The sequence below is a fragment of the Aquarana catesbeiana genome, linkage group LG11 (assembly GCF_042186555.1).
Source record: "Aquarana catesbeiana isolate 2022-GZ linkage group LG11, ASM4218655v1, whole genome shotgun sequence".
NCBI classification, from domain to species: Eukaryota; Metazoa; Chordata; class Amphibia; order Anura; family Ranidae; genus Aquarana; species Aquarana catesbeiana.
The window spans coordinates 204,742,318-204,762,129 of NC_133334.1; the positions used below are offsets into that span (position 1 = coordinate 204,742,318).

The 19,812-nt window shown below is 41.8% G+C and overlaps 1 protein-coding gene across 1 annotated transcript in view; it reads left to right on the forward strand.

The window, feature by feature from the left end:
* SLC12A4 (solute carrier family 12 member 4) overlaps nt 1-19,140 on the forward strand; it is a 420,155-nt gene extending 401,015 nt beyond the window's left edge. Inside the window, exons 23-24 of the mRNA XM_073605176.1 lie at nt 7,477-7,610; nt 18,539-19,140. Coding sequence (XP_073461277.1) covers nt 7,477-7,610; nt 18,539-18,630 — 226 coding nt within the window. The 3' untranslated portion in view covers nt 18,631-19,140. The remainder of the gene's footprint in view (nt 1-7,476; nt 7,611-18,538) is intronic.
* Nucleotides 19,141-19,812: the final 672 nt, after the last annotated feature.

Here is a 19,812-nt window from a genome sequence, read left to right on the forward strand (position 1 = left end):
TCGTCAGGGCTGTCCCCTCTCACCTATTTTATTCGCCCTGTCACTTGAACCCTTTCTGTCCACTGTGAGACATAATCCATCCATACATGGGATTACAGTAGGCCCAACCGAACACAAATATGCCGCATACGCGGACGATATCTTATTTTATGTGCAGCAACCCCTGATATCGCTCCCTAACCTTCTGTCTGAACTTGAAAAATACGGTCGCATCTCCAACTTTAAAATTAATATGTCCAAATCAGAAATCCTAAACATATCCACTCCCTCACAGACCGCTTCCCAACTGAAAAGTTCCTTTCCCTTTAGCTGGCAGGCGCACAAGCTGAAATATCTGGGCATCTACTTAACCCCGAACCCTGACGCCCTCTTCCGCACAAATTTTTTGCCTCTATTAAACGAGATCAAAACTGACTTACAGAAATGGACTCAGATGGCACATTCTTGGCTGGGGAGGATAGGGGTCATCAAGATGAATATACTACCCAGGTTGCTATTTCTATTTCAAATGATCCCATTTGGAATACCAGTAGGTTTCTTTACAATACTAAAATCGCTAATTGGCAAATACATATGGAACAGAAGGCGTCCCAGGATTGCAAGGTCCATACTCTATAGATCTAAACAGGAAGGAGGCTTAGCCGTACCAGACTTTAAAAATTATTTCTTGGCAACTATACTGACCAGAATCTTAGATTGGAAATTCCACAAAAAAACCAAGCTTTGGGTTGATCTAGAAACAGAACTAAGCGGCTCCGATCTCTTCACACAACTATGGATACCACAGAAATTCAGAGTCTTATCATCCAAGACCTCTCCGCTTACTCATTCCACCCTTATGGTATGGGACTCTATCTGTAAAACAAATAACTGGCTATACAACTCACCCCTTATGTCACTAACCGGCCACAACTATTTCCCGCCGGGGAACCTCGGCCGCAGGGCCCACCCGTGGTCTTTGGGGACGCTGACCCACTTATACCAGGTCACTACCTCGAAGGGAGTTTTGCCCCTGAACACAATCTTACAAAGTTCGAAGGCGACACCTATGGAGCATTGGAGATACAGACAACTTGCGGCCTTTATTCAATCTCTTCCTAAACCCATTAGATCTATCAATGACCTTACACCTATTGAGTCAACTTTAGCCGAGTCGCAACCGGTGGAAAAACCAATTTCTCACTTCTACCAAATAATGCAAACGGCAACCCCTGTGGGAGACCCAGCTTTCTTACACAACTGGGAAACGGAACTTCAAAAAAAGCTGTCCCCAACACAAAAATCTAATATTCTCATAATGTCTCATATCACCTCCTCAGCTACTAAAACTGCCGAAATGAACTACAAGCTGCTAACCAGATGGCACTACACGCCAGCCCTTCTTCACAAATATTTTCCACAAGTCTCTCCTTTGTGCTGGCGGGGATGTGGGGAACGTGCAACACATGCTCACATCTGGTGGTTTTGCCCACTGATACGTCCGTTTTGGTTGTCTATACTTCACTGGATTAAGGTGATTCAAGGAGATGAGGTTCCCAATGACCCGTTTGTGGTACTGTTACACTGTACAGGCAGGCCAGTAGGAGCATATAAGAAATCCATAACTCCCCACCTTCTTAATGCTGCCAAAGCATTGATTCCCAGACTATGGAAACAAAAAAACATACCCACGTTACGCCAATGGCTAACGGAAGTTGATCGCACATATTACATGGAAGACCTCACCCTCTCGCTCAGGAACAAATCTGATTATGTAACAAAAATATGGTCCTGCTGGTTTGCCTTCAAATATACAACAGTCTTTTCGGAAATTATGTCAAAGCCTGAGTAAAATGTTTTAGATGACAAATACTGTACACAGGAGTCCGGACCTGGGGAAACCCCACACCCCCCCTACTCCCTCACCTTTTCCCTCTACCTCCCCCCACTTCCACCACTCTTTCTTCTTCTACTTTCACTGTTCGTTTTCTCAGGTATCTATTCATGGTTAAGTTCTTGATCTTTAATGGTACAGCACAGTGCTATGGCTGTGAGATAGCCGGGACATCAATGCCCGGGCTGTCCCATAGCAGGGAGGATGATCCTATCATTGAAAAATAGCGAAAAAACCCTGATTACCTTGGGCAATGATGTTGGATATGGAAAATTGTTTACCTATGTTAAGCAGGAATTGGTCCCTTTCTTGCCAGAGGGCATACGACATATTATGTACATGCATTCTTGTAATTCATACATCCCATATATCAATCATTTCCTTGTTATGTGATATATACCAATTGTTGTACCATTTTTCTTTTTCACTTGCCTGTAATTTTGCAATACTGTTATTTCCTTTTTTCTTAAATAAAAATAATAATTAAAAAAAAAATAAAAAAAAAAAAAAAAAAGCACACCACTGTGTCCTCTTTATGTGCTCACCTCAAACGAAGACCCACCATAGGGTCTAATGGCACCTTCCCCTCAGGGGTACTAATCCAGCAATCTGTTTTTCCTCTATCCTTATAAAAACGCCAAATCACTTTGATGCTGTTCCTCGTAGTTATATGTCATAAGGGCAGGAAAAAACTCAACATAGTGTTTTACCGTTTTTAAAAACAACTTTTAATAAAACCACAGTAAAGAACTCAGATTTACAGATGCACTGTGTAAGCTGTGTAAGAATGGCGGCTGGACCTCAGGCGTATCAATATGACTCATACAATCCACATGTGTAAATTCACAGAGCATATATATATACTGTTGGTCATAACTTATATCTGGTACCAGCAAGCTGTAATAGATTGGCGGGTGGACCTCAAGCAGGATGTCAGAAATACAATTTCCGGGGACAGACAGAGTGCATGAGGTCACTTCCAGTCCTGGCGCCATATTTTTGTGGTCCGATACATCACCTCCAGTTTTAGCACCATGTTTTTGTGGTCAGATATGTCAGAAACAGGAAATCGCCTCTGCGCCATTTTAAAGAAGACCATTAAGTGGAAAAAACTAACATGCACTCGGACATGTATAGAGAATATCGATAAACAGGTTTATAAATGGCATGGTGGTGTAAAATGAAAACAAAGGGTCGTGTAAAAGAAGTTTAAAAATTATGTATATATTTTTTATTTTATTTTTCACCTCCACACCATTTATAAACCTGTTTATTGATATTCTATATACATGTCCGAGAGAATGCTGGCATGTGGGCTTTACAGAGAGTATGTCGGGGGGTGTTTTTTCTACAGAATTGTGCTGAAAAGCCAATTCTAGATCTACAGTAGATAGTTCATGTCTACTCTGTGTATTAATTATAAAAATAAGGGACTAAGTAATAAAGAACAATCATATCCCTGTTTAGTTGCCCTCTTATTAAATATAGATAGTGTGGTGTGTTTTAAAAAGCATACTTTATGAATGAATTGACAGAGAGAGGATCTATCAATGTAAGGACCATTAATAAGAACATCCAGGACTTGTACCAAACTTCAATTAATGTATTATTATAATCAAAAAATACAAAATTGCTTTATCGAAAAAATTCATTCAAATCCTAATTACAATTACAACAAAAAAATCTAATAAACAGACTAGCCTTCACCACTATTAAAAAGACAAGGTTGTGTTAGCACATTTCTAAACATCTAGACATCATTCGCACATCCATCCACCCCATTAAAGTTTATGCAAATTTCAGTAGAAAGTATAGTACATTTTCCTATCTAAAAATCCCATCAGGCATGTCACATGGGGTAATCACTGTTATCCATTAATTAATAATTCAGTTTACAGTAATGCATCAATAAAGGATGTTCATCCAATGAACTTGTAAAATTACAGTGCAAAAACCCAGTGGCAAAAAGTATGTCGCTGATAGTCTTTATATACAGTCCCACTGGTTAACTCTTAGACGCAACTAATTGCATTTCTGTATATGATGAAGACCATGCTAACATAAGTGGTGGCACTGTGCAAAGCAATCAGCATGTAAAATACAGTATAGCAAGTCAAGTAGCATACATAACAAAGCCAAGAAGAGTTTGATGAAGAATTATATCAGGATGAAGAGACCCTAGATCTTAGAAAGGTAGACTTTACCATTAAAGTGTTTTTAAACCCAGGACCCTGCATTCAGTAGATATCTGGTCTCACACAGTAAACACAGAAATGCAATTATATTAGTAAATATAAATTGTTAAATACCTTTTCCCATCAGCAATATATAGCACTCTTGTGACTTCTATGAGTTTCTAGTTAAAGCTTATAGGAGTTTTTAATTTACCCTGACTGTCCTATGAGGCTGCAGGACCCCTGACTTTTTACATAGTTACTTAGTAAGGTTGAATAAAGACACCAGTCCATCCAGTTCAACCTGAGTGAATGTGGGTGCATGTCTACAATTACCCCTATTTATTTAAGGTACCCATATAGCACCATCACTTTACTCAGCACTCCACATATACATCGCACACTCACATCAGTCCCCACCCTCAAGGAGCCAACAATCCAAGGTCCCCAACTCACATTCATATACTAGGGCCAATTTTGGACAGAAGCCAATTAACCTACCAGCATGTCTTTGGATTGTGGGAGGAAACCGGAGTACCTGGAGGAAACCCACACAGGCACAGGGAGAACATGCAAACTCCAGGCAGGTAGTGTCATGGTTGGGATTTGAACCAGTGACCCTTTTTAGCGCTAGGCGAGAATGCTACCCAATACACCACTGTGCTGCTCTGTTTGGACAGTGCTGATTCGCCCTGTGCGGATCACATGCACCCTCCTAAGGAAAAAAAAACTCTTTAGCAATACACACCAAACTGAGCATGTGCAGAGTGCTCCCAAAGCTCTGTACTATCAGGAGATGGATTGGGGACTGTGGAAGAAGGGGAGGATCAGAGAAGACAGGATCAAACAGCCCTTTTACACATTGTGGAGGAGTAACCCCTTAGGTTCCACAGTGTGTATAACAAGCATGCTTTACTACATATACAAGCAGATTTTACAGTTGTGGGTTTAGTAACACTAAGTCTAAAAAGACGCCCCCTCTTAGCAAAAATAAATGGATAAATCCATTTCTAGAAATAATTTGAGGATCTAAAAAGAGTAGACTGGAAAATTAATTAAACTGACAAAATCACAAAGGATGATAGAAAACTTTAGAGGAAGTAAAAAATCCAAAAGGAATTATCAAAAGAAGTGACAAGGGAGTTACTGATGGTCTTCATATATTACTATATTGACTTCTTCTTGAGCCGATCCCTTGTTGCCTTGGCGGTATGTTTTGGGTCGTTGTCATGCAAGAAGACCCATCCAGGGTCTGTAGCCTCAGAGAGGCCTCTAACCCTGATGTTGTCAAGATCCTCCAGGTGTCTTGGCATCTCTCTAATGACTGATGGGTGCATGTTTCATTGTAGAGATCTAAGACCTCAGGTTTAGTGGATTGCAATTCTTCCTCTAGTGTTTAAATCTTATTCATAGGATGTTGGAAGTCAGCTTGAAGAGTTTTAATTTCTGTGTGAAAGGTCTTCTGGACTTGCTGAAACAAAGGCAAAAGTCACCTTAGCAGGAATAGATTTGACATTGCCCTTCCAAAAGGAGAGCTTTTCCATTGTGGAAGAGAGGGGAAATGAGGAGGCCTTGACATTGAGAAATAGGTGCAGCCCTAAATTTGGGGCCTTGCAAGCCTTTAGGGTGTGTTAGTTCCCAAGGTTCACATCAATTTTTTTGGTTTGATCCAGAGTGTGGTTTGACCTTGGCTTGTTGTGTGGTTTGTTGCCCCAGAAGAGGGAAATGTAAGGATGTACTTGGGTTCCAGGACTTTGGAGTTCTCTGAGGTTTGGGAGAGCAGAGGGTATAGGAGGCAGAGTGATATGTCTCTCTAGAGAGGGGCTTGCATACGAGTCCAGTTGCTCTGACCTGGAGCAGTGCCTGGTGTGGACAGTGTAGCGTAGAGAGAAGGCTCTGTCTGTAGCTATGAGTAGGCTCTGATTCTTAGGCAAAGGGGCCCTCTGTGTTGACCTGCTGGGAAAGCAGGAGGACAGATTGCTGTGACTGCTTGGACGCCATCTTGTCTGCGCCAATAGCAGTGGGATCAAAGTAAGTCCGGATGCTCTGCGGAGTGGGTGTGGGTGGCTTGGATTTTGTCACTAACTTCTGAGCGCGAGTACTCTTAAGTTTGTTTTTTTGGGAGTGGTAGTTGCCCTTGCAATAGCTTTAAACTGTAGACTTGCAGAGAGCTTCACCTAGAAGTGTGCATGCAGGTCGGGTTCAGGACACGCTCCCAGGTTGTTTGTTTTTTTTCACTGTTTGTTGTTTCTAAAGTTCAAATCATATCAAGTGCTTGTGGGGGTTTTTTTCCCCCTTTTTAAAAGAATATTCCTAAAATTTTGTTCTACCTAGGTACACTTTATTTTTCAATTGTTTTGCTGTAGGGATTAATGGCATGGAGTAATTAATATTTGAATATTTCTTAGTATTGCTTTAATGTCTTTTTGTTGAGAAGTTGAATTTTACACCAGTAGCTCTTGAGTCCCCAGAAGCAGGAGGTGGTACAGTGTGGGAAAGTTAAGTTAAGCATCCTTATTGTGCCTGCTTTAAAAATAATTGCTTATTTTTCCTGCTAGGGACAAAGTATGGATTACCATAAAGTCTGTGATATATTCTATCAGGAATAAAAGCTAAAAAGTAGGCACCTTTTGAATTGTCTGTTTTTTGCAGAATAGCAACTTTTCAGACCCCCATAATTTAAAGCAAACTTTTTGACATGGAGGAGCCCTTTAAATAATTTTCCAGTTTCATTGAACCCTTGCTAAGAATTACTCTATCTACCATGGTTCACTAGTGGTATGGTCACTGGAAAGGATGCCGCTTACATTTATGGTCACTGGGGAGAATCCCCCCTTACAGATAGCTAAAACGATCAATGCTGTCTGTAGTTGCTTATCTGAGAGGCTGAAGGTGCTAATTGCATAAGGAACCCCTAGCAACCTCTGGAGGAACCCTAGAGTTCCACAGAACCCTGGCTGAGAAAGGCTGGTTTCAGGAAAATAGACTGGGTTTTCTGCAAATCTAAAAATGCTGAAGTTAATCAGATGAGGGGTTTCCTGGTTTTCCAAATAAAAATGTTGGTCACCTGCTCTGCACAAAACCTGTTTGTTTTACCCAGTCTGGTGTAGGATATTTTAACAATATGTATATCGGCTTTTATGAGAACTACTAAAAATTAGAAAAAAATGTGTTGCCAATAAATGTACATAGAAAAGCAGCTTTTTTGTCTTTCTTCAAACTGTAATCTCAGTTATACTTTGCATAATGGAAAAGCTGGTCTTGCAAACAGTCTAATATAAGAACATTTTATTTGTTGCTATTTGATACCCATAAATAATGAATGTGGAACAGTTTTTTTGTTTGGTACATGTTTTACTTTCCATACTCCTGTATGAGCTTTTTGTAAACCAAGTAATTTTTATTTTTTTGTCTTTAATAACTCTGTAGTAACCAGTCTAATGTTTGGAGGATGCACACAGCTGTTAAGCTGAATGAGGTGATAGTAACCAGATCACACAATGCCAAATTAGTACTGCTTAACATGCCAGGACCTCCTAAAAATAAAGATGGGGATGAAAACTGTATCCTTTTAAAAACAGCATAAAATACTGTGTATATGAAAACTTTATACTGATCAATCCTTGACCAACCCTATATTTTTCTAGCACAAGATAAAAGGTCTTTAATGCATTTATTTTACTATATACTTGTTTAAGAATCCGTTTTGCATTTTTTTTTGTCTTTCATAACAAATTATTAATAATGTCTACACTTTCATGTGACATAACCAACATAGTCAATGATTCATCAAAGTAGGCATGCTTAGTATGTAGAGGGTGGTGCTGGATGCTACCCTTTAATATGCACTATGTGACAAATAAGCAACATAGGTCTCAGACTACACCCAGGTAAGCCTTTGCAAGTGTCAGAAACCATGAAATCAGACTGAGACAGAAGTACAGTTAAATCACACTTGTTTAATAATAAAAATAAATAGAACAAACGTAGTCAAAACATAGCCAGAGTTCAGTATCCGGAACGGATAGTCAGACAAGCCAAATGTCAGGAAGCCGGAGATGAGTGTAAGCCAAGCAAGTGTTTTAACAGGAATACAGGAGAGCGTCTCTGTGATCTTGACTAAGGCGAAGGCAGAGATCCTCTGGGCTGGACCGCTTAAGTAGGCAGGACTGAAGAGCAGGATATCATCAACAGCTGAGCACCTGTGGAGAGATGGGAGCTGGCAATTAGCCGACAGCTGAGCGGCCAGCTCAGAGAAGGAAGGGCTGAGCCCAGCCCTGATAGTACCCCCTCCTCAATGACCCCTCCCCCTTGGAGGACCACCAGGCTTGAGGGGAAAATGTCTATGGAAATCACGGAGGAGGACAGGGGCATGTACGTCCGAGGGTGAGACCAAAGAGCATTCCTCCGGACCATACCCCTTCCAACGCACCAGGTACTGTATGCGCCCATGGAACCCACGGGAGTCAACAATGGACTGTACTTCATACTCCTCATGGTTCTCTACCTGTACAGGGTGAGGACGTGGCACCAAGGTGGTAAAGCGGTTACAGACCAAAGATTTTAATAAGGAGACATGAAATACATTTGAAATACGCATGTTAGAAGGAAGGTCTAATGTGTAAGCCACTGGGTTAATCCTGCAAAGAATATGGAAAGGCTCAATAAACCGAGGTGCGAACTTCAGTGCGGGAACACGAAGTCGGAGGTTGCGAGATGACAGCCAGACCCTGTCCCCAACCTGGTAGGAAGGCGTCTGCGGTCAGCATGGAGTCTGTACCTATCATTAGCATGTCGCAAAGCCTCCTGGACTTGTGCCCAAGTGGAACGAAGACCACGGAGATGCTCCTCTAACGCAGGAATACTCTGCGGAACAAAATAGTCGGGCAACATGGAAGGTTGGAAACCATAGTTCGCCATAAACGGGACAATCTGGAAGCAGAATTCAAGGCACTATTGTGAGCAAACTCTGCCCACGGTAATAGGTCTATCCAGTTGTTATGATGGTCAGAAATATAGCACTGCAGGAATTGCTCCAAGGACTGATTGGCTCGTTCTGTGGCCCCATTAGACTGCGGGTGATACACAGGAAAAAGCAAGCTGAATTCCCAACTGCACAAAAGGATTGCCAGAACCGGGACACAAACTGACTACCCCTGTCCGAGACAATCACCTTGGGTAACCCATGTAAGCAAAAGATCTCCTGAGCAAAAATGGAAGCTAGACATTTTTGAGAACCGGTCAACCACCATAAGTATAACTGTGTTGCCCTGGGAGTTGGGTAACTCCACAATAAAATCCATAGACAGATGGGTCCAGGGCCTCTCTCCATTGGGTCTGGGTTGTAGGAGGCCCACTGGAAGATGTTATGGAGTCTTACTCTGCGCACACACGGAACAGGTGGCTACAAAGGCGGTTACATCAGCACATAGACTAGGCCACCAGAATTGTTGGAAAATGGCCCAAAAGTGTTGATTCTTCCGAAGTCTGGAGCACAGCAGTACGGAGACTCTCTGGGACAAAGCAGCGGTCACAAGGTTTCTCAGGAGGAGCATGGACCTGAGCAGCAAGAATTTTGTCACCCAAAGGAGAAGTGAGACTGGTGCGAACCGTAGCCAGAATACGATCAGGAGGAATCATAGGAACCGGAACCGACTCAACTTGGAAGTGGGTGAAAATTGTCTTGACAAGGTGTCAGCCCTTACATTCTTAGTACCGGGTAAGAATGAGACAGTGTAATTGAAACTTGACAAGAAAAGAGCCCATTGCCCTGTTCGAGAGATCTCGTAATTGCACTCCGCGGGTGACAATTTCTTGGAAAAGTAGCCACAAGGATGCAAAGCGCTGTCAGAGGTAGGACGTTGAGACAGAAGGGCGCCAACTCCAGTCTCAGAAGCATCAACCTCAAGGATAAAAGGTAACGTAGGATCCAGATGTGCCAACACAGGAGCAGAAACAAAGGCAGCCTTGAGACTCTCAAAGGCCTTAATGGACTCCGGAGACCAACTCTGTAGGTTACCGTCCTTTCTGGTCATATCAGTCAGGGGCTTGACCAGAGATGAGAAGTTACGAATAAACTTCTGTTAATAGTTGGCAAAGCCCAGGAAACGCTGCAGAATATGTAAACCCTCGGGTCGGGGCCACTGTAGGACTGCAGAAAGTTTCTCTGCATCCATCGAAAAACCAGCAGTGGAAATGACATAACCCAGGAATTTAACCTGTTCACGATGGAACTCGCACTTCTTCAATTTACAAGAGAGATTGTTCTCTCTTAGTTTCTGAAGCACACGACAGAAATCTCTGTGGTGGCTCTTCTGGGACTTGGAAAATATGAGGATATCATCGGGAAAAACCACCACACATAACTGCAACAAATCTCAGAGGACATCGTTAATGAATTCCTGGAAAACTACCAGGGCGTTAAAAAGGCCAAAAGGCATTACGAGGTACTCATAATGGCCTGTCCTGGTATTAAAACACAGTTTTCCACTCGTCGCCCTCCTTAATCCTCACGAGATTGTATGTGTCAGGGCTAGGCTCAGCCCTTCCTTCTCTGAGCTGGCCGCTTAGCTGTCGGCTAATTGCCAGCTCCTATCTCTCCACAGTTACTCAGCTGTTGCTGATATCCTGCTAGTCAGTCCTGCCTACTTAAGCCGTCCAGTCCAGAGGAGCTCTGTCTTCGCCTTAGTCAACATCACAGAGACGCTCTCCTGCATTCCTGTTAAGACTTGCTTGGCTGACATCCCTTCTGGCTCCAGATCCTGCTTGCTGTTTTACTAGGCTCATCTCCAGCTCCCTGACATTTGCCTTGTCTAACTATGTGTTCCGGTTCCTGGACTCTGGCTATGTTCTGACTACGTTTGTTCTATTTATTTTTATTATTAAACAAGTGTGATTTAACTGTACTTCTGTCTCGATCTGATTTCATGGTTTCTGACAGTAGGCAAAGGCCATGAATTCAGAAGATACAGTCAATCCACTTGTTGGGAATATTTTTTCCAGATTGTATGAGCAAGATCACCGCATGGATCAGTTTGTCATGGCATTACAAACGCTCCCCTGGAATCTCCCACTGTGGCTGCTCCGGTACAACCTGAGTTGCAGGCCGTTCCTGCTGCTGCGCCAGTCTCTGTGCAGACACCCGCCTCGAGTATTACCTCTATAAGAGTTATGTCTGGTTCCGCTCTGCTTCCCCAGTGATTTGGGGGCGATCCAGTTCAATGCAGAGTGTTTCTCTACCAAGTTGAGATATACTTTGAGATGCTACCCCAGGCGTTTCCCACGGTTAGAAGAAAAGTAGGTTTTGTGATATCTTTGCTTTCTTAGAGAGCCTTGGCCTGGGCAAACCCTCTATGAGAGATGCAAAAACCTGTTGTCTTGAGTTACCCTGAGTTTGTGGCCTCTTTTTTGACGTTCCTGCACGCTCCGCTTCTGCTGCCAAGTGCCTCATGTCCATCAAACAGAGTACGAGAACTGTTGCCGACTACGCCATTGTATTCCGTACTCTGGCAGCAGAGAGAGGTTGCTTGGAACAATGATGCCCTCGTGGCTGCTTTTTCTCATGGTCTCTCAGATTCCATCAAGGATGAGATAGCAGCCCGAGATATACCCACTGAGCTAGAGAAGTTGATCACGTTTGCCATCCTCATTGACTCCAGACAGAGAAAGATTCTATTTTAAGGAGCACTTGTAGAAGCCTCCTGTACGTTTGCCTCCGAGCTTTGCAGTCCCACCCGTGCCTCCCTCACCTCCCATGCCTCCTGGTACCGAGTCAGTCAGTAAAGATGAACTGATGCACTTGGGCTTCACACGTCTGTCAGCAGATGAGAGAACCTTTAGGAGGAGGGAGAGATTGTGCCTTTATTGTGGCCGGGCAGGTCACTTTTTGAAGTCTTGTCCTACCCGTCCAGGGAATGCCCGAACCTGTCACGGACAGACCTTAGGTGGCGTTGTTTCGTCCCCAGTTATCCAGGAGGATAAGCCCCTGGTTTCGGTCACCCTTTCTTGGGCTGAGTCATCAGTCGAGATACAGGCTCTAATCGACTCTGGGGCTCCAGGCCTGTTCATTGATGCTGCCTTTGTATCGATTCCGCTGCAGCTGCGTGACACTCCACTTGCCACTGAGTCTCTTGACGGGAGACCTCTACAGCCTGCCCATGTGACTCATAAGACTGTTCCGTTGTCCATGGCCGTAGGGGCTCTTCACCATGAGATAATCCAATTCCAAGTTATTTCCTCACCTAAGTTTCCCCTGGTTATTGGTTATCTTTGGTTACAGAGGCACAACCCCTTTTTTGATTGGCTCCACACTGAGGTTCTCTCCTGGTCGCCACAATGCAGTAAAACATGCTTCCAGAAGGTAGCCAAGGTCCTGTGCACCTCTTCACTCTCCTCCCTGCCGGAGGAGTACCACAATTTTAGTGATGTCTTTGACAAAGGTCAAGCCGTAGTTTGCCACCACACTGGTCGTATGATTGCGCAGTTGACCTTCAACCTGGTGCCATACCCCCTCGTGGCCGGGTTTACCCTTTGTCGGTCATGGAGGATAAGGCCATGGAGGAGTATGTTGCAGACGCACTTTCTCAAGGTTTCATCCACAAATCCTCGTCTCCTGCTGGTGCTGGTTTCTTCTTTGTGAAGAAGAAGAGTGGTGAACTGAGACCTTGTATTGATTATAGAGGTCTCAATCGTTTCACGATAAAAAATGCCTATCCGATTCCGTTGATTACGGAGTTATTTGAACGCCCCAAGGGAGCAACATTTTTTTTATGATGGTTGACCGGTTCTCGAAAATATCTCATTGTATTCTACTTAAGAAGTTGCCCTCTTCTAAGGAACTGGCTTCCATATTTGCTCAGGAGATCTTTCACTTACATGGGCTACCTAAGGTGATTCTCGGACAGGGGTAGTCAGTTTGTGTCCCGGTTCTGGCAAGCCTTCTGTGCACAGTTGGGAATTCAGCTTGCTTTCTCTTCAGCATATCACCTGCAGTCTAATGGGGCCGCAGAACGAGCCAATCAGTCCTTGGAGCAATTCCTACCTTGCTATATTTCTAACCATAACAACTAGTCTGATTTCTTACGAATGGCTTGCCGCCACTAATTACTGCTATCGGTTTGCTCAGCATAGTCTGCTGAACAGTTTTGCTATACATTGACTTTATAGCAAAAGGAAGAATGCTAGGTTCATACGGCATACCGACCTGGCCAGCTGGAAGCTGTTCCGTAGGTCCCTACTCCATATAGACCGAAAGGATTAAGACTCAGTAGGTTCATTTAATAAAAATATATCTAAAAAATAACTATTTCATTTTATGTATATAAAAAAGTATGTTTACCCAAAAAAAAATAAACATACATGAAAATATGCAAATGCTAACAAAAAAAATTGGAAATATCTTTCTTCCACATGTTAATTGTTAGGCAAAATATTCCATCTCAGTTTTCATCTTTCATCTGAGGGAATTCATATTTCTTTTTATAATGCCATAAACTTATTCTCCCTTACTAATTTTAAGCATAAGTTTGCTGTTGTCTATATATTTATCTCAGGGACATTTTATGCAATAAATTACTACTTTTGAAGAAAAATAGATGATGTGGTACTTAAATAAAAAGCATTTACTTTAATAGGTTTATTTATTAAAAAAATGTTCATATCCATTTGTCCAGTGAATTTGCATGTATATTAATTGTGTGTGAATTGGTAAAAAATTAATGTTCTTTTGGTTATTTTCTCCTCTGAACGAATGTTACTTTGTTATGGGCAGTAGTAAAATACTGCATTATGGGCACTAGTTGGAACTGAGAAACATTGGTTGCACGTTTTGACTGACAGCTGCAGGGAGATAATATCAGGAATGTGCATGCATAGAATTCTGTTCTAAACTATGAGCTCGCTGGCCACAAAAAAAAAGCCGCATAACAAGCCACACCTCAAATCAATAGAATTGACCGGTAATTTTACTGTTAAGACAGCGTATGGTTACAATACCAATAAGCATTGATTTAGAATGAAATACTCCTATTAAAGTAATTTATGCTCTAGGCAAGTGCTGTAGTCTTTTGTCTGTACCTTTTCCTACTTATGAGCAACATAAGGGTATTTTTGCTATCGACAACTGCAGCAGGCATAACTTTGACAAGAAGTAACCCTTTGGAGAAAGTTACTTTACTCTAAGCCTCTGGTACCCAACCTGTGGTCCAGGGTCCATGCGGCCCTTCAGCACTTTTTGTGTGTCCCGTGGGGCTCCTGCAGACACTAATCTGTGTTTCCCTATAGCAGTTTTACGGTCTCTGACAGTTTCCTGCAGCATGTCAGCAGTCTCTGATTATCTCTTGTATTATGCCTGCAGTCTCTTACCATCTCTTGTATAATGTCTGCAGTCTCTGACCATCTCTTGTATTATATCCACAGTCTCTTAATATCTTCTGTATTATGTCCAATGTCTCTGACCATCTCTTGTATCAAGTCTGTAGTCTCTGACCATCTCCTGTACCATGTCTGCAGTCTGACCATCGCTTGTATTATATCCACAGTCTCTTACCATCTTCTGTATTATGTCCAAAGTTTCTGACCATCTCTTGTATCATGCCCATAGTATTTGACTATATCCTGTTGTGTGTCTGCGGTCTCTGACACTGAATATTCACTGACATGTATGTGTGGCCCTTTGGTGCTGAATTAATGCTACATAAGCGTGTATTCTCATTTTGTGGAGATCCACACAGGCTCCTGCTGCATAGGTGCTTTGTTCACCAGAATAAATGACATCAAGAAAATGGAGAATGACCACAATTCTCACATTGGTATGTTTCTAGTATTTCATTATAATGCTTGAACATCATATGCTATCACCACTTGCAGAGGGAACAGACAAAGGGTAAATCCTATCTACAAGACATGGTGACACAACTATAATGTATGCTAAAAGGAAAATGTGATAACACAGAACATAAAAATGTATTGATGCCAGTATCATGTGTACAGTATGTCAACACAAATTAACAAATAGTAAAAACAACTGCTGCTCACAAGTTTCTGAAGCTACTTGAAAAATTAAAACAATAAACAACCACAGCGCTATCCACCTCCCACTATGCTGTGTAAATAATACAACAACAGTGTCTACAATCCAAAAATAACGTTATCAATTATTTAATATGCCTGTGTCATACATAACGTGCTCAGTGCATAAAAAGTCCAAAACGTGCATAAACAGTTGCATTCGTGACTGTACTCATTGTTTTTTGTTATTAAGCATATATGGACGGGCTGCAAATTTTATGCAATTTAGCATCTGTAATATAATAATTTTTTTTATACTGATGATAGGAATAGTATACAGATTTGCACCACAGCAAGATGCTGTGCGGACAGGCTGCAATTTCTGAGAGATTGAGCAGGCATTTGAAATCTGTTAGGTAAAAGGTGTCTCATTTGGACACCGATGATAGACTATTGTGGAGATTATTGCTAAGTAAAATTGCTACTTCATTTATGTGCAATGCTCATTATATTTACTTTAATAACTAGGAATGTTGCCGATGGAAAAATATAACAGTGTATAACAATGTATTGGTTTGTACAATATTTTTATAAGTTAAGCTAAAATCCCTCTATCTTAGCCTCTGTTTGTTCTGTAGTTGCCATGGTGCTACGTATGTAATCAGTTATGATGTCAGCCATTTAATGGCTTGACAGTTTGGTTGCAGGCACAAGGAACTGTAACAGTTATCATTCATGGCATGCCCTGGATACAGTGGAACCTCGGTTTAAGAGTAACTTGGTTTGAGAGCGTTTTGATTTGCGAGCAACTTTTTTTTAAAATTCTGACTCGGTTTGCGAGTGTTGTCTCGCAAGATGAGCAGAATTCAGCCTAATAGGGCCTGCAGTACTGCATTTGGCCTGACGTGCGGGGGCACCGGAGCCGAGCAGAGGCGAACAGCGATGATCGCAGCCGATCACCGTCGTTCGGCAATGCTCGAAAAGACACAGAAATACTCCATTTCCGAGCCTTTCCGACATTTGCTGAGGTCAGCCGACGTGTCCTCTGGCCTTTCCAGCTGTTTCCGAGGCTCTCCGGCGCCCCCCACCTCTGGCCGCATGCGGTATTGCATCCCATTGAAGTCAATGCGGAACAAATTATTTTAGTTTCCATTGACTTCGATGGGAAAACTCGAGGTTCAACTGTATACAGAAATCTTTTTTTTATTTATTTTTTGTTGCATAGTTACATGGTAGGTAAGGTTGAATAAAGAAAATAGTTCATCCAGTTTAACCTGTTAGGTGTACATATAAAAAGGAAAGGAGAGAGCAGGGCCGATCTAAGTGCAGCATAGAATAAAAACAAGTTTAATATGTGGTAATAGACTCACATGAGGTAGAGGCAATATAGGTGGGTCTCTACTGTCCATGCAGGCAGGTGCAGGTGACCACTAGTTCACTAGTCCCGGCTGCTACAGTGGCAATCCGAGGCTCCAGGGCTGGAGCGGGTGGTGAGTAAGGATGAGCCGAACACCACCCGGTTCGGTTCGCACCAGAACTTGCGAGCAGGCAAAAAAATTTGCACGAACACCATTAAAGTCTATGGAACACGAACATGAAAAATCAAAAGTACTAATTTTAAAGGTGTATATGCAAGTTATTGTCATAAAGTGTTTGGGGACCCGGATCCTGCCCCGGGGGACATGTGTCAATGCAAAAAAAGTTTTAAAAACTGCAGGTTTTCGGGAGCAGCAAATAAAAAAAAAACCTGCAACAGCTCCACTTCCTTGGGAGACTCCCGCCAAGTGACAGCTATTATATAGCTGAGGGCGGGGCCACTCGGTAACATAAACGGGCAACCCTGCCTTCCTCTCACGTCACGTGGCATCAGAGGGGGGCGGGGTCAACCGTTTTTGTCACCGGGTGGCAGTATTCCAACATGATAATGACTTCAAACACTCCTCCAAGACAACCACTGCCTTGCTAAAGAAGCTGAGGGTAAAGGTGATGGACTAGCCAAGTGTGTCTCCAGACCTACCCTATTGAGCATCTGTGGCTCAAACGGAAGGTGGAGGAGCGCAAGGTCTCTAACATCCACCAGCTCTGTAATGTTGTCATGGAGGAGTAGAAGAGGACTCCAGTGGCAACTTGTGAAGCTCTGGTGAACTCCATGCCCAAAAGGGTTAAGGCAGTGCTAGAAAATAATGGTGGCCACACAAAATATTGACACTTTGGGCCCAATATGGACATTTTCACTTAAGGATGTACTCACTTTTTTTGCCAGCGGTTTAGACATTAATGGCTGTGTTGAGTTATTTTGAGGGGACAGCAAATTTACACTGTTATACAAGCTGTACACTCACTACTTTACATTGTAGAAAAGTGTCATTTATTCAGTGTTGTCACATGAAAAGATATAATCAAATATTTACAAAAGTGTGAGGGGTGTATTCACTTTTGTGAGATACTGTATATATAAAATAATAAAAAATAGAAAAAATGGTTATTAATGGAAGAAAAGTATACCTTAACCAGTGTAAGTATCCATAAGAGTAAAAATGAAAAAGAGATTAAATAAATTATATGCTTATAGATCGGGGCTGCTTTCTCTTTCCTTTTTCCTTTAACTCTGACAACTGGCTGCCAGTATCTACATTGCATGGACTCTTGCTTTTGGAGACTCCTCTTGGACTTTCATTTGTTTTAAATTTTTTGACATATTATGCCCAGATACACACCTGCATTATTTGCACCACCTACCCACTCAGACTTTCCCAGATTGGGTGCCAAGCGCTTCAAATATACCCCTTTCTATATTGTAGGTGTACGTGTGTCTGTGTCTAACTATTTCCCATATCCTTGTATGTTGTGTTCTTTATAATGCATGTCCAAGAGTCTTTTAAAAATATCCATACTCCTGGCTGCCACCACCAATTGTGAAAGAGAGTTCCACATCCTTATTGCCCTGACAGTGAAAAACCCCCTGCACAGTTTATGGTTAAACTGCTTATCCTCCAATTTCATTGTGTGGCCCCGTGTCCTCTTACACTCCCTGAGACTAAATATTTTTTTTCCACTGGGATCACTATTAAGGTATTTGTAAATCTCTGACATGTCCCCTCTCAAGCGTCACTTCTCCAGCGAGAATAAATTTAGTGCTTGTAGTCGTTCCTCATAATTGATGTCCTCCAGGTCCCTTATTAATTTTGTTGCCCTTCTCTGGACTCTCTCCAGCTCCGGCACATCCCTTCTTAGGACTGGTGACCTGAACTGGATGGAATACTCCAGATGTGATCTAACCAGAGTTTTATAAAAATGTTATCAAATCAGTGAGTTTAGTTCTGCTTTGAGCAGCAAAGGAAAAAAAGGATTTGTCTCTTTAACGTTTTTGATCACTTTAGTTTTAGTTACTTTATTATTTATTTTTTTTCACTTATTACAAGTCTGCATTTTACCAAAATGTTAAATTCAACTTTATGTTCTTTAACCTTATTTCAATTTAAAGACATGGAATTTCTTGAAGTGTTGACTGAAGGCTTGGAGAGAGTTTTGCTGGTCAGAGGTGGAGGAAGAGAGGTGATTACCATATACTCTTGATATGGCACTTTGTATTACAATCTTCAAGTTTTTTATCCAATGTTTCAGAGCAAAGATTTATTTAAAGGCTTGTTTTGAGAAGTGTTGAAAGAAGACATTAAAGCATTTCGAACATCCTCAGCACTTTGTTTACTCCCGAAGCAGTGTTCTCACACACCATCTTAAGCTGGATTTGTTATTGGTTGTTTGAAAAAGCTAACCAAAAACATGTATGGACGCTGACGTGAATATGAAAATGTTTCATACTCAAAAATAGTAATAAAATGTTCTAGTACCAGTGTTTTTCCTTAAATATATATCTTTCTAATAAATTTGACTTTACAGTTAATGTTTTCTACTAAATATTTTATAGTTTTGTTGCATTTCTTTGTAATAGATATGTTTTTAAACAAGGCGTACTAAAGGGCTGAACACGCTTCATGGAAAATAATAGAGAGTTTGTTCTCCTGATTTATTTATTGTCTGTAATATTCAGAATTATGAACAGATTAAAATGCTTACACACAGAAAGCAAGGGTCCTTCTTTGATGCATTTTGGCAGGGAACAGACTTTTCTACTTTTATTATATGAAAATGAATGGAATGGTGCCTGATGGAATTCCAGTACATAAAAGAAGAAATGCCTTTGTTAAATGAAAGATGACTGAAGGTAAAATGCAAAAAAAGCTATGCTTTTCTATGTATGGTGGCATCCCAAAAACAATGACAATGTGCTGAAAAAAACGTCAAAGGATGGATAGGACGGTACTGTGCTTGCTGACTCTTTAAAGTATAAGTTCACCTTTCCTGAAAAAATAATAATGCACATATTTTTGCATAAAAAAAAATGTGCATTTATAATTTTTTCCCGCAGGACCCTGGAAAGCATTGTACTTCTGATCAGGGATGCACTGTCAGGCTTCTGCAGACAACCCCTGCAGCGCTCTATACCGGGCTGTCTGTTGAAATCTGCAGGGCTTGTGAATGAACTACGAGAGCGCTTATCAGCGTCCTTGCTGTTCATTCAGAACTACAAGCCTTCAGCCACGGTGGCTGACAGTACTTGTAGTTCATTCATTCACAGAAACGTGTCCGCGCTCTTTTTAAAAAGTGACAGTAAGAGAAGATTACCTGCCCTCTGTCATAGGGGGGAATCGGGGGAACTGGCAGCAGTAGCTGGAACATGTTACATGTTACAAAAGG